This window comes from Falco naumanni, chromosome 10, assembly GCF_017639655.2.
Source record: "Falco naumanni isolate bFalNau1 chromosome 10, bFalNau1.pat, whole genome shotgun sequence".
In the NCBI taxonomy this organism is placed as follows: Eukaryota; Metazoa; Chordata; class Aves; order Falconiformes; family Falconidae; genus Falco; species Falco naumanni.
The window spans coordinates 20,428,254-20,453,565 of record NC_054063.1 but is presented as its reverse complement, the minus strand read 5'-3'; the positions used below and the strand labels follow the sequence as shown (position 1 = coordinate 20,453,565).

Sequence of the window (25,312 nt, the reverse complement as noted above, 5' to 3'; positions counted from 1 at the left end):
CTCCTGCCTTTTTTTATTATCCATGTTTTGACAAAAAAGGGTTCGGGACACAATTTCTTCAGGTTTTGTGGATGTCAAAGGCAGTAAGCAGGAATGATACCAGCATGAATACAGTGACTCCATGGCAGCTAAAGATCTGGCTGCTTGAGTCTGCACAGGTGTTATGTTTATTTACAATTTTGCTCATGGTAGTTGAGCCAGGCACAGCTGTCAGTGTGCTTAGGGCAGATGCAGAGCCTCGGCTGACCCTGGAGCAAAACACAGTCAGGCTAACAACTGGATTTTTCTAATGTCCGTGAAAACTGTGTGTTGAAGCAGCAGGCACATGACAGTTGTGCTAAGAGGAGGATTATGCTGGCTCTGGTGAAAGAAGGACTCCAGTTTCTTGGAGGTGCAAGAGCAGGGAGGTCATTGAAGGCAGAGGGAAAAGGGGCCAAAACGTAAAAAAAAAATCTGGAGGGGGAACCTGGAGCAAGGTATCTGGCTCTTCCTGGGATGGTGAGTTGCACGTTAAATGCGGTGACTGATGAAGCCAGGTCACCTGCAGACCAGCATCGCACTCGCCCGACAGCAGCTGGCTGCTCTGCTGTGGTTTGTCCCTTGTGTCAAAGCTCTTCTCTGGCTACTCAGCACGCTGGGAAGGCACCATCCCTGGTCGGAAAGCATCCTGCTCCTGCAAAGCCACCATTCTGTAGTTGCTTCCCAGCTCAAGTCCAAGCTCGGTCATGGCCAGGACGCATGGGCCCGTCTCCTCAAGTGGTCCTGCGGTGGTTTGTCCTGCACCCGTGGCACTGCCAGGCTGGGGAGGGGGTCTCAAGTCCATGTGTCTCGTTCTCCTTGGTGGCTGGTGGCTATACCTCAGTGGAGTACTCCATCATGCTGGGGGAGAAAGGAGAGGGGTGTTGTGGAAGGGAACTGTCCAAATCAGGAAGCAATGGGATTGTGTGGAAAAATATTCAGGGTGGGAACATTTTGCTGAAAATAAATGGAGAAAAAATGACACACTCTGTGGAAAATCGCTGTCTGTGGGAAATCCCTCCGCCAACAGGAAGTCAGATTTTGAAAGCTGAACTGTGGCACATGGTGCTTCCTGAGCTCTGCTCACCTCTGCTCTCAACTGGATTTTGGGTCGCAGCTGGGACAAGGTGACCGTGAAGAGGGGCAGGCTGAGCCCTCCTGCAGAGCGGGGCTCAGTCTGTGGACAGCAGCAGCAGGGTGGCCCAGCCCATGGCTCTCAGCTATACTCGTTCTGTTTCTAGCTGAAATACTTCATACTTTTTTTAAACAAAGTTTAAATGGAAAATTTGGGCAAGATTGCTCCTTGCTTTAACTTGGAGCTTTTCTTTTTCTGAAGGAAAAGCCAAAGCTGAGCAAACCCTTCCTCTGGTGAGCACTGTTACTGAATTGCCTCAGGTGGGACTCATTTCACTGACCTCAAGTGCCTAAAAGCCAGCTACTAGGCTAGGGAGTGAGGCCACAGGCATGGAGGGAGGCAAGTCCTCATTTATAGGTAAGGCAGCTCATCTTAAAAAGAACATTTTCTGCTATAGGTTGCAGGAGAGGCTGGGCTGAAGGCTGGGGGAGAAGCTGCCCTGGAAAGGGTGATGGAGGAGCTGGCCTGAGGGCAGGAGCTCACAGCCCCAGCTTCTCCCTGCCTCTGCTGTTAGCTGGGGGGGGGCTCTGGGGCGGGTGGACCCTGCAACCCGGCATGTCTCCTGTGGAAGGCTGTGCCGTCTGCAGGTAGCAGCCCCTGGCACCTTCCAGGGCATGACCCACCTCAGTTGTTTACGAAGGTTGCTGTGTTTTCTGTCCAGAAATTTATTCTTAACCGACTGGGGGACGTCGGGGATGTACCAGGCTGCAATCACTTTGACGCACAGAGCCACGTGCTGCAGAAAGCAAAGGGAGCCATGGTGGCGGGTGGTGGGGAGCTGCCCGGGTGGGCTAACGTGGCCCCTACGAGTGGCACGGACCCAGCCTGTTTCTCCCTGCTGCTGTCCCCCAAGCCGTCTCCCACCGCCCCGGGCCCTCACCTCGAAGAGGATGAGGAAGGCAAGGCGGGCCGCGAAGATGTGCCAGAACTGGACCGTGTAGCTGTAGTCATCGGTGTTCCTGTAATCCCGGTACCTGCAGCACAGCCCCGTCGGTGCTAGCCCAGGTTTCCCCCGTGCCAGGCGCTGTGCCCTGCCTCAGCTCCCTCCGTGGGGGTCCAGGAGGAGCCCTGGCAGTTTCCTCCGTATGGCTGCCTCGGAGCCCTGCTCCACAACCCGCCCATTCCCTGGCTGCAGGCTGGATGTCACGATGAGGGGCTCGGGGACAGGGAGGGGGGAATGCTGCTGTGCGAGGGCCATGGGCTGCTGTTACCTGCATTCCTTGATCTCATCCCTGACAAAGTCCGGCAGCATTTCTGGCACCTTTGTGTAGGGCTCGAAGTCCTGAATGCGGAAGACGGAGAGGCTGTGGTTGATGTAGCCGGTGGAGCAGCTGCGGGGGAGGGGGGGGAAAGATCACATCTGTGCACTTTGGCCCGGCATTGAAGGGGTGCTGCCGTGTCATGGCCACGCTGGGGGGTTGTGGCATGCCCCAACTGAAAGCTGCAGCTCTTGTGTCTTCTAGGGGACTGAAAGGTCTCTGATTGCTCCAAAGCCTGTCTGCAGCTTCCATTTCTATGGTTTCCCTGGTATGTGGATTCTTGGGTGACTAGTGGTATGGTTTAGCACAGATTGTAGGCTCCCATTTTGGGGAAGCCAGCACCCATCTGGGGCTTTCTCTCCCCTCCCTAGCTACCCATTTCCACAAAGCCCGGGGGAAATGAATGTCTCAGAGACTTCTGTCCAGCTTGACTGAACTTGGCTGGTGAGCCAAGGCTTGGAGGAAAAGGGGGAGGGCAGGAGGGAGCTTGCGCAGGTGCCCAGGCAGTCCTGCAGCTCCCCAGCATTGCATGGTGCTCTTTCCATTCAGTGCTACCAGTTTACCCACCACAGGGATGATGCAAGTGGGAGGCTGGCAAGGATGCTGAAGATGGTGCCATCTGGAAAACCCTCCCCTGCTCCCCTTCCACCTCCCCACCCCATGGGGGAACGGCTCAGCTGCCTCCTGCTTCTGCACCAGTGGCACTGGGGCAGGGACACCACAGGCAGGGCTGTTAGCAGCCGACTGGCAGCACTCACTCCATGCCAGTGCTGTTTTCCATCATGCAGGGGCTGTACGTGTACTTGTAGACCTGCATGGGAATGAAGTCGGATGTGATAGCAATCACCAGTCCGTTCCCAATGACAGCCAGGATGCCGACGGCCTCCAGGACCTGCAGCCAGATTCCTGCGGGAGAGGAGCAGTCAGTGAGGCTCGCTGCCGCTGCCCAAGGGTTGCAGACCAAGCCCCAGCTTGGCACATCCAGAAGAGGTTGAGGAAGGAGGACTCCAAGCTGCTTCTTAGCCTCTGAAATTGCTTCCTCATCCCCAGCCCACAGCTCTCCCTGTGCTCCTCTGCCTCGGCGGCGAAGTGATGCCAGCCCCTGGCAAAGGGATGCTCAAGGGCTTCATAGGGAAAGGACTTAGCGCCAGCACCACTCGCCCAAGCAGCAGCACTGGAAGGACTGTGCTCCTGGGGCTCCATCTCACCGATGTCATTGGCCTTCCTGGGCACCATGCGCCGGTACAACCGCATCATCTTGATGGCATCCAGGTGGATCTCAAAGATGTTGTTGCAGAACGCCAGCAGCGGGGCGAGGGGAAAGGCAGCGACGAAAATGGTGGTGAAGCTGTACTGGATCACTGTGGAGGGGGAAGATGCCAGGTGCTGGTGTGAAGCCACCGTGGAGAGGACATCGCACAGGGTCCTGCCCACTGTCTGGGTTTGTCCTGCTTTGTCAGAGCGGCTTGTGCCAGAGCGGCTTTGCAGGGGTGAGAGAGGGAGACAGACCTGTCTGGGGACCCTGCATCCCCACAGGGGACAACCGCCTCTCACTGGACTGCCAGAGAGGGGGACTGGGGCCAGGGGGGGAGTTCCACAGGGCACTAGTGGAGTCATCAAGGCCCTGGGGGTTACAACCGTCTCCTGGGAGGAGAGGGGGGTCCTAGGCAGGGGCTCAAGGCCAGCACAGTTGCCTGCTCTCTTCTTTTGGGAATGATCTCCTTGGTGTGGCAGAGCTCTTGGAGCTGGGTCTCAGAGCTCTCCCTTGCCTACCTATGGGCTCCCCAGCATCAGGCTCTCTCCAGCCAACGAGGGCATATGGCCCAGCACCCCTCCTCACTCGACCCCCTGCCCTACATACCCATCTCCAAGAACTCGTCAAACAAGCTGAAGATGTTGACCTCTTTGAGTTCATAGTTGCTCAGCCAGTGGCTTTTGCAGGGGTCCTCAGCCGCCTCCTCCTCTCCTAACACCATGCTTCTCTTCTTGGGGCGCCGCTGCTTCTTGCATAGCTTGTGTTCTATCCAGCTGCAAGGGGAGGGAGCAATTTGTACGGCTGCCTGCAGGGGCTAGCAGGGCTGAACTGCTGCCAGTGACAGCCCTGGTGACCTGAGGAAGGAAGAGGATGAAATCTTGGCCCAAAGACCAGGGTTACTCTCTGTAGGAGCTGGGAGGCTGTCCTGAATGTGCAGGAGTACCAGCAACACTCTGGGCTGGAGAAAAGCTTACGGGACGAGATATTCCATCACGTTGCTGATGGTCTGTTTGAGCAGCATAATGATGGCCATCTGGATGAAGAGGTCGGTGATGCAGCCGCTGGGGTGGCACTGTGAAGGGGTGAGAGGAGAGGACTTTTGCCCTGCCCGCAGGGTGACCTGGCCTAAGGGGCTGTCTGGCCAAGGCAGGTACCAAGGTACCACAGGAGGAAGCTGAGATTCCCAGAGCCTCGCGGGGCAGGAGGGAAAGGAAGAACAAGAGTTGTGATGTGGGTCAGAGCTTCATGGCAGGTCCCTCACCTCCTCCAGCCTCCACCTGCCAGCAACGCGCATGTAGTTCCCTGGGTGGCCGTTGATCCTGAGCGAGGAAGCAACAACGGCGATACCTGTTGAGCCCCACTGCTGACCCCCGTTGGATGGACATCCAGGCACAGCACAGAGGGCAAGGGGCTTCCCCCACCCACTGTGCCCATGGGGCCAAGTCATGGCCCTCCTGAGGTCCCCGATGGGGTCCCTGTGCCTTGCGGGGAGGGCAGGGGGACTGGGCTGTCCCTGGGAAAGTTGGGGGTGCATGCCCCAAACCCAGGCTCCCCTCTGCTTCCCCCAGGTCCCCAGCCACCACTCACCGTCCCAGGAAAAAGGCAATGTAGATGAGCGAAGAGAAGTTTGTGAAGAACTGGAAGGTGAAGATCTTCACGGTGAAGTTGTTTTCACGCTGGGAGAAGGTCCGTGGTTTTTCTGGGGAAGGGAGCAAGGCACAGGGGCTTGGTCATAGAGTGGAGGGACCCTGCCCGGCTCCCCCTCGGGTGCCACAGCAGCTCTTTGAAGGTCGGAAGGGTGTCTCTGCCTCTTGTGGAGCCTTCTCTGCCCTCTGCCTGAGCCCTGTGATGGAGCTGAGCCCAGCTAAGCAGGGAGGTCGCTCAGAGCCGTGAGAGGGGGCCCTTCAGCTGGGAGGAAAACTGTGCTGAGAGCTCTCCTGCAGCCGTGGAGGCTTCCTGCTCATCCTGGGTCTCTGCTCGGTAGGGTGACAGCCCCTCCAAAGCATGGTGTGGCTGTGGGACAGCCATGTGGGCCACCGGTGTGCTGGAGGGCTGCTGGCCTCCCATGGGGACCTGCGTGGCCAGAGCTGCCTGGCAGATGCTTCGAGATGGTGGGGGAAGGGAAGGGACCAAGGGGTGTCGTGCTGCAGTCGCTGGGTGCTGCAGGGTGTGGGTGCAGGGGGGGACAGCCCCCAGTGTCCCTTACCCAGGTCACAGAGGTAGAGGGCCACTCGCCGGTTGACCTGCAGGAGAGATGCAAAATGAGAGGGGAGGGTCAATGGTGGAAAAGCAGAGAGACCTGCTGCTCACCCCGTGTCTCACTGCACCTTGTTCATGATGACAATGGTGATGTAGTGCAGCACGGCCCCTGTCATCACTGCCATCGTGTTGGCCTGCTCGCGGAGGAACTCTGAGTTGCTCTGGCTGAAGAAAGCCGTCGCTATCACCCGGTAAATGACAAGTGCGTGGGCGATGCCGATCAGCACGGCAATCTATGGAGGAGGGCGACGGGGTGGTGAGAAGCCGTGCATGGGGGGCACGTGCTCCATCTCACCTGAGGACCACCAGCCCTTCAGAGCCTGGTTCCCTTCACCAGAGCTCCTCTGGATGTGGCCTCAAGTGCAAGCCAGTGCTCTTTGGTGAAGGACGAGAGGTTCTGGAGGTGGGTGTCTCCATCTAAGCTACTTGTCTGGACTCTCCCCATTGGCCCGTGGGGAGAAATGAGGGCATCGAGGGTTCGCCTCTCCCTGCCCTCTGTGTTACTGCCTTGATCCTCACTGCCTCCCGCTGCAAGAGCAGAGCCTTCAGCCCACGTCCCCAAAGGACAGGAGGGTGTGAGCATAGGGAGGCCCCAGTTCCTTCCGATGGGCACGGACCTGCCCTAACAACCTGGCTTCTGTCTTTGCTCCAGCAATAGGACGCTGAGGTGCTATTTGTGCAGCGGAGTAGGGAGGGGAGGAGGAAAGCCCATGTGCCCTTAAACCAGATCTCCCTGTGGTCTCCCTGGCACATACCATTACCAGAACCAAGAGGAGTATGATGGTGCTGCGGAAGTAGGAGTGCTGGTACCGCCGGGGCTCATGCTGCAAATTATTAATCAGCTCCATGGCCAGCTCCTCCTTTAAAAAAAAAAAAAAAAATGAAAAAAAAGCAGGGGGAAGAAAGGATCCAGGTGGGCTGTGTCCAGGTAGCAGAAAGTCCAGGGGTTGTTGAGTTAAGGGGGATGAACAGCACCAGGGAAGGACAGGGGTGAGTACCTAGCCCAACACACAACAGTGTGGCCAGTTCTGAGTCCAAACCCCTGTGCAGGTGGGGAGGTGGCTAGCAATGCAGAGAGGTGGCTAGCATCTGCTCAACTCTCTGGAGGCCTCTGTCTCTCCTGTGACCCTCCCAGGACTGTCAGATGTTGGCTTTACTGTCTGTTTAAGTGTCTCCATTAGATGTTTACATCTACAGAGAATTTTCTGTAGGTCCAGCTGACTCCTGCCTTGAAAGGGGAAGCCCTGAGCAGGAAAGATGACATCCTCACCTCGTCCTCATCCCACCTGTACAGGTCCCAGTCGGTGACCACGGTGGCTCTGTGCCTCTTCCACAGCTCCAGGAACACAGTGGCTGTGGGGGGAAGAAGAGAGCGCTGTGGCACTTGGGGATGGCTCTGGAGAAGAAGTCACACCTCCATCCCACCGAGCGGGATGGATAGTCACGACAGCATCCAACCTGACGGCAAATCAGCCCGGACTGCCCTTGGCCTGTGAAGGGCAAGTGGCCACCTCTGCATCTGAGTGACCAGGAAGGGCCCCGTTTGCACAGCAGCCAGGGCTGGCCCCCCGTGGCCATGGGGATGGGGGTGTGCGGGTGAGTGTTTGCCGGGAGTCAGGCCAGCTCTACTGTCCGTAGGGGATTTGGTGTAAATCAGAGTGAACGCCAGGGCTGTTCTGCTGTGCCAGGCAGACACGTTATTCTGGATTAATGAAAAATACACCTTCCAAGAGGAACAGGTATCCTGCACTGCACCCCAGCACGGCTGCACCTCTGCACATCCATTTACAACCGCCCTTTCTGTTAACCTGGACTGGACTGACCTTCCTGGGCTTGTCCTGGTGTAAACCAGTCCACAGGGACAGGTGAGACCATGTCCATGACCTGCTCAGACCATGGCTTTGCAGGTGAAATGCCCACCCCATGCTTGTGGTACTGTTTGTAACTGGAAGGGCTGTAGTAAAGCCAAATGAGATGTGTAGCTAATAGGGTGATGGGGTCACATAATCTCAGAGCCCAGGGCTCTGCTGGGCTCATTCCACAGCAGGTAAGAGATCGTGCAGCAATCTGGGAAGGTTGGTGAGGGATCTGGCGGTCCCCCCCTTCCTGCAGCTGTGACCACTTGTCGGCAGCTGCTAGGGAAGCCTGGCTCCTGAGGCTGCCATGGGGGAAAGAGCAAAAGCTTTCAGGCAGGGCAGGTAGGGAGCCTTTGGAGAGCTGAAGGAAATAGCTGGGGTGATTTTGTCCCTTGCTGTGTCTGGAAGGAGAGCTGATGGCCCTGGAAGTGGAGGAGACAAGGACTACAGAGCCCCTGAATGGTGAAGACCACTTCATGGAGTGTCCCATTGTCCTCCACCTGCTCTCCCCTAAGCTACAGCGGGCTGTTCCCTCCTCCAGGTTGTGTGTTCTTGGCACCAGGACATCAACACCTACCCCAGATAGCCATGAACATGGCAAACAAAACCGTCCCCTCGTTGTCAATCATGTGAGTGACCTGGAGAAGGTGAAGGAAGAGCGTGATGGGGGCAGCACGGTTCGGGGGCTGTGGCACCCAGGGGTCCGTGGAGAGGGCTCTGCCCTGAGCAGCCCCCGTGCCACCCGCTCCCCACTCTGGGACAGGTAAAGATGCTGCAGGAGGGAGATGGACACTGGGACTTGTTAGTGATAAAATCTTCCTTGGTGGTGATGGAGACTGTGACCTGGCTATAGCTCCTCCTTATCACGGGGGTTAGTGGAGGTTTGGAATAGCTGGTCTGGTGGGGTGGCCTTTCTAGCGGTGGAGCAGCACAAACTGGGCATGCATCCCCACCTTGGCCTTGAGCCTGTCTGGGGAAGGGGCTGCCTACCTTGGCATAGGTGCAGGTGTCAGAGAGGAGCCAGAACGGGCACTTCTGGTCGCAGAGCGGGCACATGATGGTGTCATTGGCTTCACAGATCTCCTTGCTAGAGAGAAAGGCATGGATGCAAGCAAAGGGGAATAACTGGCTCGAAGCCACATGTGTAGCAAAGGCTCGTGGACGGGATGCACATTTGGCATTCCCAACTGCCTTACCTCACCTGGCTGGAGCTGAAGACAGTAATCCCAGCCACAAAGACCACCAGCCCCACCAATGCGGCAACTCCCAGCAGGTAGGTGTACCAGCCCAGCCAGGCAAAGTACAAGGCCACCTTCTCACCAAAATAGCACCTAGAAGGAGAGATGAGATGCGGAAGAGGGGTGGCAATGACTGACAGACCAAGTTGCAATCTGTGCCTACAGAAGAGTGTTAGAAAAGCCGAGCTTAAAAAGATGAGAGGGCTGCAGGGCACAGTGCTTTTCCGACCAGAGCAATTTCCCCTTCTGGGCTCAGCTATCTCCCTGCAGTGCTTTTGTGTCTCGTGGTGCCAGTATTTTGGGCTTTCTGGTGTGGGGAAGAGGTCTGGAGGCATGGGTAAGAAATGGTGGTAACTACTGACTGATGGACCTGCCTCCCCTCCTGTATTCCAAAGGAATTAACTGTCTACCGGCAGTCAAAGGTTGTGATGTGCTTGCTGGCCTTTAAAACAAACAAAAAACCCCAAAGCTCCTTCTCATCCCCCTCCCCCCACCCCAATTTCATACTCGGCCCCTTAAGCCTTCCGTGGTAGCAGCAGGGCATGGCATACTGGTCTTAGCAATGATGCGTTGTCTGACCTTGTGCACCACAGAGGCACAAGGAGCCCCTAGTGCCTCTGCCAGAGTTGTAAACTGCAATAAACATTTAAGGAAGGAGAGCATATCTCTGTTTTAACATTTCATCTCCCCAAGGGAGCCCACTGACAACCTTATGAAGTAGCATGTTCCTTTTGCCCTCCTTCCCCTGACAGTGGAGAGTTAGTTTTCTTGCCCTTTTAAAATTAGAGCTGTGGACTTCCCTGAGTTTGAATGCGGTTATAGGAGCCCCTTGTGCCTTTAATACCCCCAGTTTAGCCTCAGGCTAGATGTGCTGCACGATGCTATGCTGGGTTACCGCCTCACCTGCCTTTTGAATGTGGGAGTGTGTGGTTGAAAATGAAAGGGCTAATTAAAAACCGAGGAGATGTGGGGGTTGTTTCATACTGCAAAATTAGCAGATGGAGCTCTGTGCCACAGGGATCCCCCTTAGGCTAAGAACTTTGCAGGCTTCAGAAGCAGCCAAATACATGTGAGAAGAGCCAGGTTCAAACTAATGATGTAAAAAAAAAACCATGGGAGCCTGGCAAAGGGCTTAAAGCTCAAGGCTTCAGGTGGGACCTCTTGGTTAGAAGGCTGCGCTGTGCCTCTTCTGCCTGTTACCTGATCTTCTCGATTGGCTGTTGGCGACATATACCTCTCCAGCGAGCCCACTTGTGCCTTAGGAATTCCGTTAACTCTTCTTTCTGCAGAGCAGAGAAGTCGGATGCAGGAATATTAGGGCAACCGTAACCTGCAGCCCAGCTTCCAGGCAGCTGTTGGGAGCTTTGTGTGCCCCTTATCCGGAGGGGTCTTGATGCAGCCCCAATCACCCAAGGGTCTCCCCCCCACCCCTGGTCCTGCTTCTCCGCTTCTCCTGGCTTTTCCTCCCAGCACCTGTGAGCTTGGCCTCACCTCGTGCAGGGGAAACGCTGTCTCAAAGACCTTCTTCTTCATCAGGTTGTGCAGCTTCTCTGGTAGCAGAGCAGAACAGAGAGAATTAGTGAGGCGTTGCCCTCACTCTGTGTGATCCCTGCCAGGCAGAATCACCCCAAACCTTTTCTGGAGCCTTTGAGGGAGGCAAAAAAAAAATAAAACAAAAAACCAACCAAACCACAAATGCCTGGGAGAGGCTGAGCTATTCAAAGGGGATCAGCACTAATCCTGGTGGCTGCGATGCTTTGCCGGGCTGCCGCAGGCTGCATGGCGCTGGCTCTGGGCGCCAGCCAGGCAGGCGAGCACTGGAGGATGCTGGAAAGCCAGAGCCCTGTGCTGCCCGGCTCATCCCAAGGTGGCAGGGGCAGATGAGCTCTCCGGGAGGCACAGGAGAGCACTGATGGGCAGCTGCGGTCAGGGGTTTGGGGAGAGTGGGTAGGGGGCTGTTGCTGGTTCCTGCAGTCCAAACCTCCCACCCTCTCGATGCAGCAGCAAATTTACTGGTCTGAGCTGCACCCTGCCTTTCTCCCTGCTCCTGCATCCTGCCCGGGGGTGGCGAGGCAGCTGGGGATGCTCATGCCTGCTGCAGACCCAGGCTGAGCACTGCCCGCTGGCCCCCTTCTCTTACCAAGGTCGGGCGTCACTGTGTTCTGCAGGATGAAGTTCACAATCCGTATCCTGAGCAAAAAGAAACTGTGGTTAAAGGCTGCTCGGGGGATACAGGCTTGTGTCGTGTGGCCCTGGAAAACGGGGGAGGGAAGGGAGGAGGTGCGCACCAAAAACCAGGGAAGGAAGGGGGCAAGAAATGGGAAGCTGGCTGTGGCCAGAAGCTGGCAGCTTGGTAGGTGGAGGTGGCCTGTGGAAAATAAAACCCCTGGCCCGTCTGTGAGCTGAGCTGGAAAATAGATGCAGGTGTGGAGAGAGGGGCATGCAAGATGCTGGGGCCAGGAGCCTGGCTCAGCGCCCACCTGGTGGTTGCTGGTACATCATGATGGACGTCGGGGTTTTGTGGCCTGCTGTTAGAGTTCCTCAGGAGCCACTGGTATTTCCGAAAGATCTGGTTTGGGGCACGGACTCCGTAGAATAGCTTCTTGTCCTCAATTTTCTAGTGGGTGGAAGAGAAGGGCTGTTAGAACAGCGCTGGCAGAGCCAGAGGGGCAAGGAAAGGGGCAGAGCTGCAAGGGCCAGGGGCTGTGAAGCCCTGGGGCTGGGGTCTCCTCTGACTGAGCAAGTGATTTATTTTCTAGCACCGATGTGTTGATCAGCTCAATGGTTCAGGTCTCTCCCAGCCCCTGGGATTCAGGAGCCCAAACCAGGCTTGGATCCTGAGTACCACAAGTTAGCCAGGTGTCTGCTGCCTTGTCCTCCTATAGCCCCTCACCTTGATGGCAAACCCCTTCTTGCTCAGCTCATCCAGGAACTTCTTCCTTTTGATCTCCTTCTCACTGCCCACTTCGTGGATGTCGCTTACCAGGATGAAATCCCACTTCTCTTCATCCTGCCCACAGAAAACACCAGGGAATTAATAGGGCTGGCAAGCAGAGCGCTCTCCTCAGCTCCAGCCTCAGGGGTTTGGACTTTCATCGTGACTGTGTAGAGGGCCCCTGGGAACTGGGAGTAAGCAGGAGAATAGGGATGGGGAAACTGAGGCAGCTGCTGCCTTGACACTGCCCTGCTTCCCTCTCTGAGCTGTGCTGAACTGCCTGGAGTGCAGAGGGAGCAAAGCTTACCCGGGGGGCAAACGGGTCCGTGTCTTCAACAGGAAAATCCCTCCAGGGAGTCAACAGAACTTCATCCTATGGAAGAGAAAACCAGCGAGGGCTTCAGCAGGTTCCCTGGGAGATCCCGTGTCTGGGCACGGAGCAGACCTCTCCCTGCAGATGCTTGGATGGCATTGTGATGCCCCGGACCAGAGCTGGCTGCCGGCGGTGAGCAGCACTGCTTGTGATGCACAGAAACCTGCCCATTGGTGAGGCCTGCCTGGCATGTAGCTGCTCCAGGGTGTATCAGAGCCCATGCAGGTAAAATGGCATTACAACATAAGATCAGATCCACCTGGCACGGTCTTCCTCTCCCAGCAGCCTTGAGGGGATGCCCAGGGAGGAGGGTAAGAGCAGGCTTGTCTGAAAACTTCTGCTATACCCTCCTGGTCTCCAGTCGGGGTCTTCCTGAGCCAAGTACAGCTTTTTGTTTAGGGACCTGCTGCTCCGTGATGTGTGCAGCCCTCTCTTGAACTCAGCGCCCAACATCTACAGCACCTTGGGGCTATGAGGGACCTGGCCAGGAGAAAAAAAACTCCCTCTGCTCTGGACTTCATTCCTTCTTGTTTGGCTTGATGCCCTGACACTTGTACTGGAAGAGTGTCAACACTTGACTGTCTCTCTATGCTACAGTGGTTTTTACAGTCCTTAGTCACCCTTTTCCTCTCTTCCATTGTTCCTATCAGATAGGCACTGCTGGCTTTTCGGTCAGGGTGGGGAAGGTAGTTTTAAATTGCAGCGAAAGGAAAGTGGGGCACTGACAATCAGAGGCTTGCACAACGCTGCAGGCAGCAAGTGGAAGATGAGTCCTTGAAAAACACAACAAACGCCTCAGCCTGCCACCATGGAGCAGCAGGGCAGGTGTGCTGCTGGTGTTTGGCTTCTGCCCTCTCGCCTCCGCTGTGCTCCAAAGGTGAAGGCAGTGCAGGGGTGAATGCACCTGCTCACCTTCACTGATTAAGGCTAATTATGCTCAGACACTCTAGCGGTGCAGCTCTGGAGATGCACAAAGCAAATGAGGTGGCCCTGTGGCAGCAGCTTCCCGCTGCAGTTTTGCAGACCCAGGGTACCCCTCCGCTGAAGGATGCTGCAGGGAGCACCCTTGGGTGGCATGGGCCTGGTGGGCACCCAGAACTGGGGCATACCAGCTTCAAACCACTTCGTCCCCATCCTCTGTGCCTGGCTTCCCTGGTGCCTGGTTCTCAGCCTGGTTCTGCTGCCACAATCCCCTCTTAGGCAGGAGTTCAACCAGCCCTTCAATGGACTGCTGAGAGCAGCTGGGCTTCCCAGCCCGGAGAGAGCCGTGAGTTTAATGCAGACATGCTCTGCAGGCCACGTTGTGAACAGGGATAGGGAATGGATCCGTCTTTAAAAGAGCCTTTTGGTTTGGGGTTTTTTTGCAGTTCTTTGCTGTGACTCGTGTTGTGGCCCCACACACAGTTACACTGTTGTTTCTGAGGCACGGTGATGCAGCATGGAAGTGGGAAGGAGCTGCCAGGGGTTGGGGATATTGTCGGTCAGCATTGCCACCAGCGATGTGCGCTGAAACAGCGGCCAGCCAGACGAGTTCATCCAGCTGTAATCTTGGAAGCAGAGCGGTGGTGGTGCAACCATGCCCTGATGTAAGATCTAGATCCCAGGCTTTCACTGAAAAATGAGGCCACGGGAGAGGAGAGTCTGGGATGAGAAAGGGCTGAAATCTCTGCCAAACCCTCTCCCACATGGAGCTCTGGCCCTGGCTTCACCCAAAGCAAAGAGCCGTGAGGAGACTGACCGACAGAAAGCCAAAGTGAGAAGGTTTGAGAAGAGGGATGATTTTCCCCAGAGATGCTGTTGCAATAAGAACCAGAATTTTTCACTGCTATAAGGTACCCCAGTTTAGGTCAAGACACGGAGAGGGGGTTATGGTGCTGTCACCTGCTTTGCCAGCCCTCTAGGCAGGCCTCGGGGTGGGAGGGTTGGGCTTTGGCTTGGGCTGCTCTCCCCAGGGGGGTAAGCACCCAGCTGGGGTGCAGCTCTCAGCGTCCCTGGCAGAGAGCCCCTCTCTGGGCATGGGGGGTGGCGGGGTGGGGAGCAGGAGTCATGTGGGGGCTCTGCCCCGTTGCTGATGTTCTGGTGCTGGCACAGCTGTAGTCCAGCACCACCATTCTGCAGGCTGTGTTGTCTCATCCCTGCCTGGCTGGTTTCTCTCAGCCTGCATGTGCAGTGGCCTCATCCTGCACAGATTGCCTGCTGGGGGCTGCCAGCCTTCCAGCTCTACCAGGGATCCCTGCAGTGTTGGAGGGGGGACCACTCTTTGGGGACAGGGAGGGCTTCAAGGTGTTCCTAAACACCACTGGGGCCAGCACTTTGATGCAGCTGTCCTGCTGGCATCGACCCCTGTGGAGCTCAGGATGACCTGCTGGCATCACAGCTCGTTCCCAGGAGGCTCCCAGCAGTGAGTCTGTGGGCACCATCCCCTGCTCGGTAGCCAATGAGCCCTGACCAGCACGTCAGCTTTCTGAGGAAGAAGCTGATGGGATTACCAAGGTGAAGCCTGACCCCAGATCCCTGATGGTGCCACCAGCCCCTGTCTGTGCCTCAGGGCCTTGCCCACAGGAAGGGTGCTGGGGCTGAGCCTGCAGAGCTTCAGCAGAGCATCCTTCCTCCACCAGCATGCCCAGCTGTAACATCACTCATCCCTCAGCCCTGATGCAGCCAGATCCTGCCCCTGCTTCTCCATGCTCCTGAAATAGAAAGCGCTGATTTTAATCCCAGGAGGGACTTGTTGCTTTCTGATTTTTCCAGTCAAGCCCTAAGAACCGGTGGGGATGCTCCTCAGGCTGCCCGTGTATGGCGCTCTAAGCAATAAGGATGTGGTGGTGGCAGGGTCTGGCTTTTCTCTGTGTTCCCATAGCAATGCGATTTACCACCGGGACCTGCCCTGCAGGCGCTGCGAGCACCTCAGTGTAGGACTGAAAAATGGAGAGGAATTTGTGTATTATTTGCAGATTAGCACAGGCAATTCCCATCACCCACCTCCAGAGCCGTAACAGATAAAAATTGCATTCAGCTGCAGAGGGGAATTTGCAAACCTGTGATGGCAGATGGGTGGTGTTTCAGCAGGTTTAATCCATGACAGTGGATGCTGGCATCTTGTGAGGCAAGGGTTGCTGTGAGCCTGGGCTGCTCAGGCTGTTGTGCAGGAGCCCAGCCTGCTTTTGGGGCTAGATGTGGCTTGTACATGGGGACGTGCTGCAGGAGGCAGGGACTTGGGATCACCAGTACTCCTACACCTTTTTTTTTGGTTTGGTTTGGTTTGATCCAGGGGACTAGCGACACTGCCTGCCTGATTCTGGTTGCTTTGCTCTGGAGCACAAGGCAGCTGGATCGCCCCACGTGCAGGCAAGGCCACCTCAGCTCTGGAGCGGTTGTAAAAACCCTGGACTCTACTCCCTGCTATCAGGAGTGAAATGGGCACCATCCTGCTCTCCTGCCCCGCGGTTGGAGCAGAGTTTGGAAGCGCACCGTGCAAAGGTGTAGGAGAAATAACCGGCACAATGAGAAGCAGGAATTTCAATGTTAAAAAGGGTCTGCGTGCTCTGGAGCGTGCCTGCTCTCTTTCCAGCTGTTACCAGTGGGTCCTTGTCGCAGGCCAGGTAACCCACTGCCCTGTGCGAGGTTACTGGATCCTTCAGAGACATGGGAATGGGCACCCATGGGTTGGGGGTGTAGCCACCTCTGTGAGTAACTCAGGCAGAGGACCCCGACAAGATCCAGCATCCTTGTTTGCTTTTCTAATTGTGGATCTGTGAGGGTTTGGGTGGTTCCCATCACCTACACAAGATGAGCAAATTGCTCTTATCTTGGGGATGTTTCATATGAGCACTTCCCTTGGAGCAATTCCACCTTACATCAGTTTCCTAAGAAATGTGACAACCTTTAATTGGCCAGGCAGCTAGCACACCTCTACATTCACTAGCTGCCCCAATCTGAGAGAGTTTGCCTGTCTTTTTGAGTAAAAGAAAACGCATCTTTTCTTTCAAGCTAGAGAAAGAAAACTTCACGGCTCCCCCTCTCCCTTTGCTTTATTTCAGGTGCTCCTGAAACATCTGGGCTGTCACCTCCACTGCTACACACAGTGCCTTTTCCTGGGTTTATATAAGCTCCAGATCTGGCCTCAGTCCAAACCATCCTTCTCTGATCTGTCGCCGGTACTGAGATCCGGGGCTGTGCATGACCCTGCTGCATCCTGGGGGGCTCAGCCCTGCCCTGCGCCCCGGTGGTAGGGGGCCGTGGAGCCAGCAGCACCCACTGCCTTCCCCGCCGCATGTGTGCGGTAGGAATGGGTTTGCTTGCTGGAAAGAGGAATGGGAACCCTGTAGTCCTTTCAGAGTACTTTAAAGGCTGAAAGCACAGGAATGGCAGAGGTCAGAGCTTAGCGCGCCCCGTGTTTCCAAGCCACAGGTGGCTCAGAGGTGCCGGAGAACAACCCCATGGAAATGGCCGAGCAGTTCCTGTTTCTTACCTGCATGGTGAAGTGGAGAGCCTTTCTCTTCCCCTGTCTTTCCTTTTGCTCCTCCGGGCAGATCCCTGGGAGCTGCCTGTGGGGCAGGTGGTGAGGCTGCAGCCACAGGCAGGGAGAGCTGCAGAGCCCCTGGGGTTTCTCTCGGTGCGGTTTCCTTCCCCAGCTGCTTCGCCTGAGGTCTCATGTGAACCGAGCAGTGACTCGACTTCCGTGTGGGACTCTCACCTGCCTCAGCAGGGAGCTGCCTCTGCCTGGCAGTGGGCAGATATCAAGGAGGAGACGAGAAAGTTGCCCTTCACCTTCACTCAAAGGAGTGGCAAGCCCAGTACCGCCCCGCGGAGCAGGCAGGGAACCCTTGTGAGTTCCTCTTGCTCCAGCTCCAGTGCTCCGCCACCCCAGCCTTCCTCCGCCACCCTCGGCACCCGCTGTTTGCTGTGGACATCCCCAGAGAGGCGTCACAGATGGGACAGAAGGAGGAAGGAGCAGAAGTTCCAGAAAGTGTTAAACTATTTCTTACAAGGCAGGGGAAAACCCACTAAACCTAAAAAGCGAAAGCAAAGCTGAGCCGTGTGTAACCTGCCTGATTCTCCAGACGAAGTCTGGGTCCCGCAGGAGAGATTGGCTGTGGGAGGCAGAGCCTGGGAGCAGCACAGGTTTTGAGAGGGGATGGGATGGGGCCAGGGCATTTGTTAAAAGCCAGGACGAGGAAAAGAGGCAAAGCATGAGCTTCCAGATAAGTAAGGAGACTGACTGCTCCACAGATTTTCCACTTGCATGCAGACCTCTTCCTCCCTGCCTTGGGCAGTGGCCTGGTTTGCCCTCCACCACTTTGGTTTCCCTATGTGGCCTTCAGAAACCTTTCTGTGAACCTCAGAGAAAATCTGCTTCCTGGAGGAGTGAACAGAGATCGAGAAAGCCTTTCTTTATGCTTCACTAGCTGGCAAAACCAGCACTGGAAGTCATGTGTTTCTTTTCCCTGTGTGTAATAGTGCTGTTGCATGAGGGGCATCAGGGTTTGGTGTCAGCGATTATGGGAACATGGGTAAGTATTTTACAGTCCTTCAGAACAAGTATCCCCTCCCTCCTGGCTGAAGAGGAGAGCATCAGAGTGAGCTCTGAATGTTCCTCCAAACCACAGAGCTCTCCTGCCTCCCTGGTCCTTAAAATCTTATCACTTCTAAGTAACTGTGATTCACTAGAGCACAACTGCTTCAGCCTCTGCTTTCCTGATGGCATTTCTGTCGGGATGCTGGGCTGTGGCCCACTGGAAATTGTAACTGAATCACTGAGTGCTTTCTTTGTTCGTAAAGGCTCGATCCATCTGGAGCTATGGTTTGCAGCAGGGTATAACTCTTTTTACAAAAAGAATGAGTGAAAAGGTTATTACATGTAAGCCAGGTCTGACAGGTCTCCTTATATCTGTTTTCTGGATATTTTTTTGTTGTTGTTGCTTTAGTTTCCAAGCTAGGAAGAGCTGCCTTTCCTGGGTATAGCAGAAGGGCCAGTAACCGGTCTGGATTCCCTGGTGCTCTCCAACAGCATTGCTGTGAGTCGCTCTTAAATAGAGTCAGTCCTGCAGGCAATCCAGCTGCGTCCTGGCAGGAAAGGCAGCAGCATTTCCAGACCGTTGTTCCCAGTCAAGCCAACATCACTCTGCGGCTTTGCCGAGTGCCTTGAACAGACTCCGAACCAGATCTGCAAATTTTTAAATAGAGGGGAAAAAAAAGAAAAGAAAAAGAATTTGTCTTCCAGATTTCCTCTGTGTGTGCAATTAGAGCAGAGCAGGGCAGGGAGCAGGCAGACCTTTGGCCTCCCAGGGGCCGCTTGCAGGGCTGGCCAGGAGGGAAGGACCAAAGACCTGTGCGGTGTGAGCACCGCTGGGTTAAATGGAAACGGGGTTACATGTAGGTGGGATGCCCAGGTCACTCCACCGTCTGTTGTGTCCTTCTGCAAACTTTGCCGAGGAGGACTGGGAGGACTTTGCTCTCCAAACAGTCCAGCTAATGGGATGTGGGCATCCAGCAGCAGTCCCAAGTCCCTGTGGGCTTTACTAGCCAGTGGGGAAGGTGATTCTGTGCCTGCAGGTTGACTTTTTCCAAGGTATCTGACCCCTGCAGCATCTCTCGTGGCACTCCAAGGAGACAGTGAACTTTTTCCTCTGTTTAGGAGGAATCTGGCTTTGCCTAGGCAAGATTTATAAAGCTCCCTTTGCAGGAAGGCAGGCGACTAGATTGATAGTGTTCCTCTTTCAGCACTTTCCTTCCCAGCCAACCCTCCTGGAGTGCACCGTCTCGGCATTTATTGCTCTTGGGGGACTGGTGCTGAGGGTGGCAGCATGAAAAACTAGAATTGGGGAGGAAGATGATGTACCTTCCAGTCTATTGGTGAAAAATCTGCCTGAGACATGAAGTGCTGTGGAGCTCTGGTTCATATGTGTGCCAAGGTATTGCAACCACACAAACCTTTTGTAAGCAGCTAGAATTATTTAAGATATTATCACACTCCCCTGCTGCCTCCATTGCTGCTGGGCCAGTCATATGTTCCCATCCTAATCCGCCATCGCACCAGCCACTCCGGGCAGTGGCTTGGCCCGCACTGGGCGAGCTGGCATTGAAACTCCCTGGGAGCACTCTTTGACCTGTTAATCCTGGTTGGATGTGGAGATGGTAATTTCCACTTGGGAAGTGGTAATGAACCACTGAAGGCTTTCACATATGAAACCACTTCAGCTAGATGGAGGATGCCTGTCTGTGCTCTACCTGACAACAGTGCTTGCTATGACAGGGGGCTCCTCTTCTGAGTGCAAAGGCTATCCTGCATGCAAGCATCCTTAATTTAGGATGGTGCTAAAATATTTATTTGCTCTTCTCAGTTCCCAGTGTCTTGGATTTTTTTTTTCCCTAGGAGAAGAGTTTAAAGGGTATTGCCTTCCTGTATATCTGGCTAGAAGGACACGAAAGAAGAAAGATCCTTCAGAAGAGGTTGTTTAGAAGTTTTTAAGCCTCAAACCACAACTTCCTGGTTAGCGGGGTTGTTTCCCTGAACCACCTTTATGTCACTTGTGATCAGATTTGAAGCAGAGGTTCTTCATCTTGCCCAGGTACATTATTGATCGAGAGCCCAGCACTGGAGGTATCCTTAGCTACAAGAAGAACTACAAGCTACTACAAGAAACTGCAATTTGGTTTGTGTAATGAGTGGCACAAAATGGGTGGGGAAAATAAAAAAAGGGAAATTTGGGACTTCCCCCCCCCCCCCCCTTTATTTTGAAGACATCAGTGAAAAGCAGATATAGAGGTGTCTGGAAAAAAACTGCTAAATGAAATGGGCTGGAGAAAATTAATGTAATGCTTGAATCTCCTACCTGCTTTTGGAAAAGGAGAGGGAGGACAAACTTCAGACAGAAGCCAGTGATGCTGAAGCAGCGGACGAAGCCTTACTGGCACTTGTTGAGCCTGCTGGGGTTCAGGACTGATGGCAGTGTGCTCCTCAGGGTGCTTCAGGGCACCTGCTGGCAGGTCGGGCGGCCACTGAACCGCAGAGTCCCTGCTCCCGGCCCAGCTGGCTGCTGCCATCGTGTGAGCAGCTCGTTTATTTGCACTCACGTGTGTCATTTCTTCCTCGGTTTCATTTCTCTGCTCTTTCCTCCATACAGCATCCTCTGGTGCTTTCTGCGTTGTTGGGATGCCCAGAAAGAAATTTCTCCCTGCGTGCAAGCCGGGAGAAGCGTGTTGTGTTTGGATTTCTTCTGCTTGAAGAGCCTGACCTCGTGTTGATCTCAAAGAATAATTTGGAAAGCTCTGCCACAGGTAAGAGAGCCCACGAGGTGGTGGCGAGAAACTGTGAGGATGCAGGAGCACACGACACCCTGTGCTTGCACTCGTCTCCCCAGACCCAGCCCAGCGTGCACCTGAAGAAGCGAGCCGGTGGCTGCCCCCTGGCCAGACCCACTGTGGGGAGGCTACAAACCTGTGCCAGCAAAAGCCACCTCTGCAAACAGGAAAGTGCTTCATTGCACAGCGAAGTGGGAGCTGGGACAGCCACCGCATCGGGGCTGGGGCTAACTGGAAAGCAGGTCTGGGGTACTTTTCAAGTACAACAAGCTGGCAAAGAGCACTTGTCCCCGAGTAATTCAAGTGAGTTCGTATAGAATTAAGCTGGTTTCTTTACTTATCATTCGTTGGTTACTTTTGCCAAAAGATACAGAATTTTAGCATCAAATATTGCTACAATGCTCCTACAGTTTGCAAATGCAAAGTTTGTATTCTTGGCTCGTAGCACTGTCCCGTCACAGTGGAAAGGGCTGTTTTCTTTATTCATTTTTTTTCTACTCGCCTTCATATTTTCTTGGAAAACCAGCGTTCTTCTCTGCTTTTATTTTTCCCTCTGACAAAGCAAATGCCTGCCACCTCAAGGCCCATTCACCAAAGATCTCGTGGGAGCTCTCACCAGTGGTGGGGATGCTTCCTCCTGGGCGGCAGTGGAGCAGTCACTTTTTGCTCTTTTCAGTTCCCAGTGTCTTGGATTTTCTCCCCCCCAGGAGAAAAGTTTAAAGGGTATTGCCTTCCTGTGCATCTAGCTAGAAGGATGTCAGTCAACACACCTAAATTCCTGATGCGTTTGCAATGAGCTGTGCTTCCCTTCTTCCACCCTGAGGTGTTATCAAAGCACTACTTGGATGTCCAGCTTGGGCTTCGACTTCAGAAGTTAGAAGGGACAGATTCAAGGGATCCAGAAAAAATGCTGGAAGTAGCATGGACTGTTTTTAATAATTGAGAAAAAGAAAAGGAGACATGACAGATTAGAAGAGAAAATTTGAGAGAAGGAAGGTTAATTGGGTTAATTGCCGCCCTGACAAGGGCTCCGAGGGGAATTGCTAGAGGAAGAGGGTACTGGGGGAAGGGAAGGAGCCGGGGAAAGGGCAGGTTACCTCCTGTCATACAACCCCGTTCAGCAGAGGACCAATGTGCAACCTGTAAGGAAAAGGGACACTGGAAGAGGGAATGCTCTCAGGCCAGGAACTTGGATCCTGCTTTGCAATCCACAAAGTTGATAACATTAGATGATGAGTCCTGAAGGGAACTGGGGGAGTCATTCCCAGGTGAACCCCTGGTTACATTAAGGCTGAGGAATGATGGAATAGAATTTTTGGTAGACACAGGAGCTACCTACTCTGTACTCAACACTTGTAAAGGAGGTTTTAGACAAGAAACTGTAAATGTTGTTGGTGCCACAGGGAAAAGCAAGCATTGACCCTTGCTGTAACCTTTAAAATTTAAATTAGTAAAGCAATGGGTAACTCAACAATTTTTATATATGCCTGAATGCCTGATGCCTTTGATGGGAAGAGATTTATTGAGTAAGCTGGATGCACAGGTAGTCTTTATTAACAGAGAAGTGCAATAGCTAATACCTGAATCAAAAGCTGTGGAGGGAAAGATTTTTGTTACAGAATACACACCGATCAAAGGAAGAAACCCCTGAAGAAGGAGAAGGGGCAGTAACCCCTTTGGTATGGGCTAGTGGGATCCCAGGTTGATCCAAGTTGGCTGAGCCAGTAAGAATTGTTTTAAAGTCCAAAGCCAAACCGGTAAGACAAAACCAGCATCCTTTTAAGTGGGAGGATAGGAAGGGATTGGAAGAGTTAATAGTGAAATTTTAAAATTATGGATTATTAGTAGAATGCAAATTGGAATGTAACACTCCAATATTGCCAGTAAAGAAACCAAATGGGGAGTATAGATTAGTTCAGGATTAAAGAGCCATAAATCAGATTGTCCAAGATGTTCATCCAGCAGTAGCTAATCCATATACCTTGTGATGTCCTTAAAGGAAAAACCTAAGTGGTTTAAGGTGCTTGATCTTAAGGATGCTTTCTTCTGCATACCTCTAGGCAAAAGTAGCCAGGTGATATTTGCCTTTGAATGGGAAAACCTCACCACTGGCCACAGAACTCACTTGGACAGTATTGCCACAAGGGTTTAAAAACACTCCACCAGTATTTGGCAATCAGCTGGTAAAGGAATTGGAATTGTGGAAGAAAAGCAAATGCAGAAGCAATAGTATTACAGTATGTGGATGATACTTTATTGACTGCTGAAACTCAAGAAGAATGCTTGCAGGTGACCATAAGCTTGTTGAATTTCTTAGGACAAGGAGGATACTGCATATGAAAGGGCAAAGCCCGAACAGGAGAAGAAACTGTGCTTTGTCTAGGATCTGAGATTTCCCAAGGACAATGAAACTGGGAACCAACAGGAAAGCAGCAATCTGCCAAAGCCCAGAACCGAGAACTGTGCGGGAGCTGAGATCATTCCTGGGCATGGTTGGGTGGTGCAGACTGTGGATCCTCAGCTATGGACTGTTGGTAAAACCCCTTTATGAAACTCTGAAGAGGTCAAAAGAGACCATTTACCCTGGCCCCCCGCATGCCGAGCAACCTTCAAGAGCTTAAAAGCGGCTCTGATGTCGGCATCTGCATCAGGACTGTCTGGTTTGTCTAAGCCTTTTGAGTTATTTGTATATGAACGACTATACCTGGCCTTGGGGATGCTGACTCAAAGATTTGGAACATGGAGAAGAGCTGTGGGATGTTTCTCCAGACAGCTGGGCAATGTGAGTAAAGGATGGCCATAATGTTTGTGTGCTGTGGCCACAACTGTTCTCTTAATTCAAGAATAAATGTTCCATTTGTTTAAAAAATAATCCCATGAACAGGAAAAGACCACCTCCAGTGACCACTAAGCAGGGAAATTCACCATCCTGCTCTCCTGCCCCGCGGTTGGAGCAGAGTTTGGAAGTGCACCGTGCAAAGGTGTAGGAGAAATAACTGGCACAATGAGAAGCAGGAATTTCAATGTTAAAAAGGGTCTGCGTGCTCTGGAGCGTGCCTGCTCTCTTTCCAGCTGTTACCAGTGGGTCCTTGTCGCAGGCCAGGTAACCCACTGCCCTGTGCGAGGTTACTGGATCCTTCAGAGACATGGGAATGGGCACCCATGGGTTGGGGGTGTAGCCACCTCTGTGAGTAACTCAGGCGAATCAGCATGTAAAACTCGAGGGTTCATATAAGAACAATTTAATAGGCAAAGCAGAAGCTGTGCACGCAAGCAAAGCAAAACAAGGAATTCATTTGCTACTTCCCATCGGCTGGCAGGTGTTCGGCCGTCCCCAGGGAAGCAGAGCTCCAGGACAGAGGGGGCTGCGGCCCGCCCCGAAGGGGCCGGGATGGAGGGCCCTGAGCAGGGGCAGGGGGCCCTGAGGGAGCCCGTGGGGAGGGGGCCGGGGTGGAGGGCCCTGAGCAGGGGCAGGGGGCCCTGAGGGAGCCCGTGGGGAGGGATCCGGGGTGGAGGGCCCTGAGCAGGGGCAGGGGGCCCTGAGGGAGCCCGTGGGGAGGGGGCCGCGGCCCCGCCGTGAGAGAGCCCCGACCGGCGGCGGAGGCCGCGCGGTTGCTACGGCAACGCCAGACGCTCTGCGCTTGCGCCGGGCGCGCGGGGCGGGGCGCGCTCTACGCCTACGTGGGGTCGCGCCGGGGTCGTGCCCCGCCCCTCACCCCCGCGAGCCCGGCGGCGCGAGCGTGGGGCCGCCCCCGCCGCTTTCCGCGCGCGGCCGTTAGGCGGGCGGCGCCGCCATGAGGCGCGGCGAGCGGCGGGGCCCCGGCGGGGCCATGGGCAAGGCCGCCCTGGAGGAGCAGCCGCCGCAGCACAACGGCGGCGCCCCCGCCGCACTTGCAGAGGGGCCCCCGCCGCCCTGCGCCGAGAGGGACAGCCCCGGCCTGCGCCGCAGCACCGAGTCCGAGGTCTACGACGACGGCACCAACACCTTCTTCTGGTGAGAGCCTATCCCCCCCCGCCGCCGAGCCGCTTCCCCCGCCAGCAGACCTCGGCGCCGGGCCCTGCCTCCCGGCGGTGGCCGATCAGCGCGGAGCTGCGCGGGGAGCAGGTTCCCGGGCTGGACGCTCGGCGGGGAAACGGGCCCAGCCCGTGAGCTGCAGTTGCCGTGTCTCTTGCTGTGCTTCAGCAGGTACCGGTGCTAATATCGAGAAACTGTGGGCTGTGGTGAAGATGTTATTCCTGGTGGTGTGGTGCTATTGATTGTTGTCTCCTGGCAGTTAGCGGTGATTTAGGACTGGCTCTTGGCAGTGCCGCCTCCTTCCTCAGCCCCGGCCCTAACGCCTCCAGCGAGCCGCCCCTTGCAGCTCAGCCTGGCAGACTTTTGTGCTGGAGTCCACCTGTTATATCAGCATTGTTTGTATGAACTCCACCACTGAGGGAAGAACCCCCTCCCTCAGCCTCCAAAGAGGTCTTTTCTGTCCGTGCTCTTTCCCGTAATCCTGGGTAGAAAGCTGAAGTTACTAAGCCAATGTTCTGTTGGTCAGGCATTTCTTACAGTTTTGTGGTATGCTCAGTCCAGAAAATTGGTGCAGAAAACCATGTCAGTGTTAGGCCAGTGGGACAGATCAGTTTTTTGTTAAATTCAGTCCTCACAAGAAGAGATGTGTTTGTACCTAGAAAAGT

The 25,312-nt window shown here is 54.6% G+C and overlaps 2 protein-coding genes across 4 annotated transcripts in view; one reads left to right on the top strand and one right to left on the bottom strand.

The window, feature by feature from the left end:
• Window positions 1-226: 226 nt before the first annotated feature.
• On the bottom strand, window positions 227-13,906 carry ANO9 (anoctamin 9). The gene is given in 24 exon segments (XM_040608880.1): window positions 227-879; window positions 1,777-1,889; window positions 2,034-2,127; window positions 2,365-2,484; window positions 3,171-3,318; window positions 3,621-3,773; window positions 4,274-4,440; window positions 4,642-4,739; window positions 4,929-4,986; window positions 5,255-5,366; window positions 5,874-5,910; window positions 5,995-6,159; window positions 6,682-6,786; window positions 7,197-7,279; window positions 8,360-8,420; window positions 8,773-8,869; window positions 8,979-9,113; window positions 10,221-10,303; window positions 10,512-10,570; window positions 11,161-11,210; window positions 11,501-11,637; window positions 11,914-12,030; window positions 12,263-12,353; window positions 13,737-13,906. Coding segments are annotated over 24 exon segments (2,481 nt in total). The 3' UTR covers window positions 227-851.
• Window positions 13,907-24,383: 10,477 nt separating this feature from the next.
• The window catches only part of PTDSS2 (phosphatidylserine synthase 2), a 44,444-nt gene continuing 43,515 nt past the window's right edge, over window positions 24,384-25,312 (top strand). For 2 of the 3 annotated variants that reach the window (XM_040608250.1, XM_040608251.1), the window contains exon 1: window positions 24,384-24,626. In XM_040608250.1, coding sequence (XP_040464184.1) covers window positions 24,427-24,626 — 200 coding nt within the window. In that variant the 5' untranslated portion in view covers window positions 24,384-24,426. The remainder of the gene's footprint in view (window positions 24,627-25,312) is intronic. The other variant, XM_040608247.1, reaches the window with a different exon arrangement.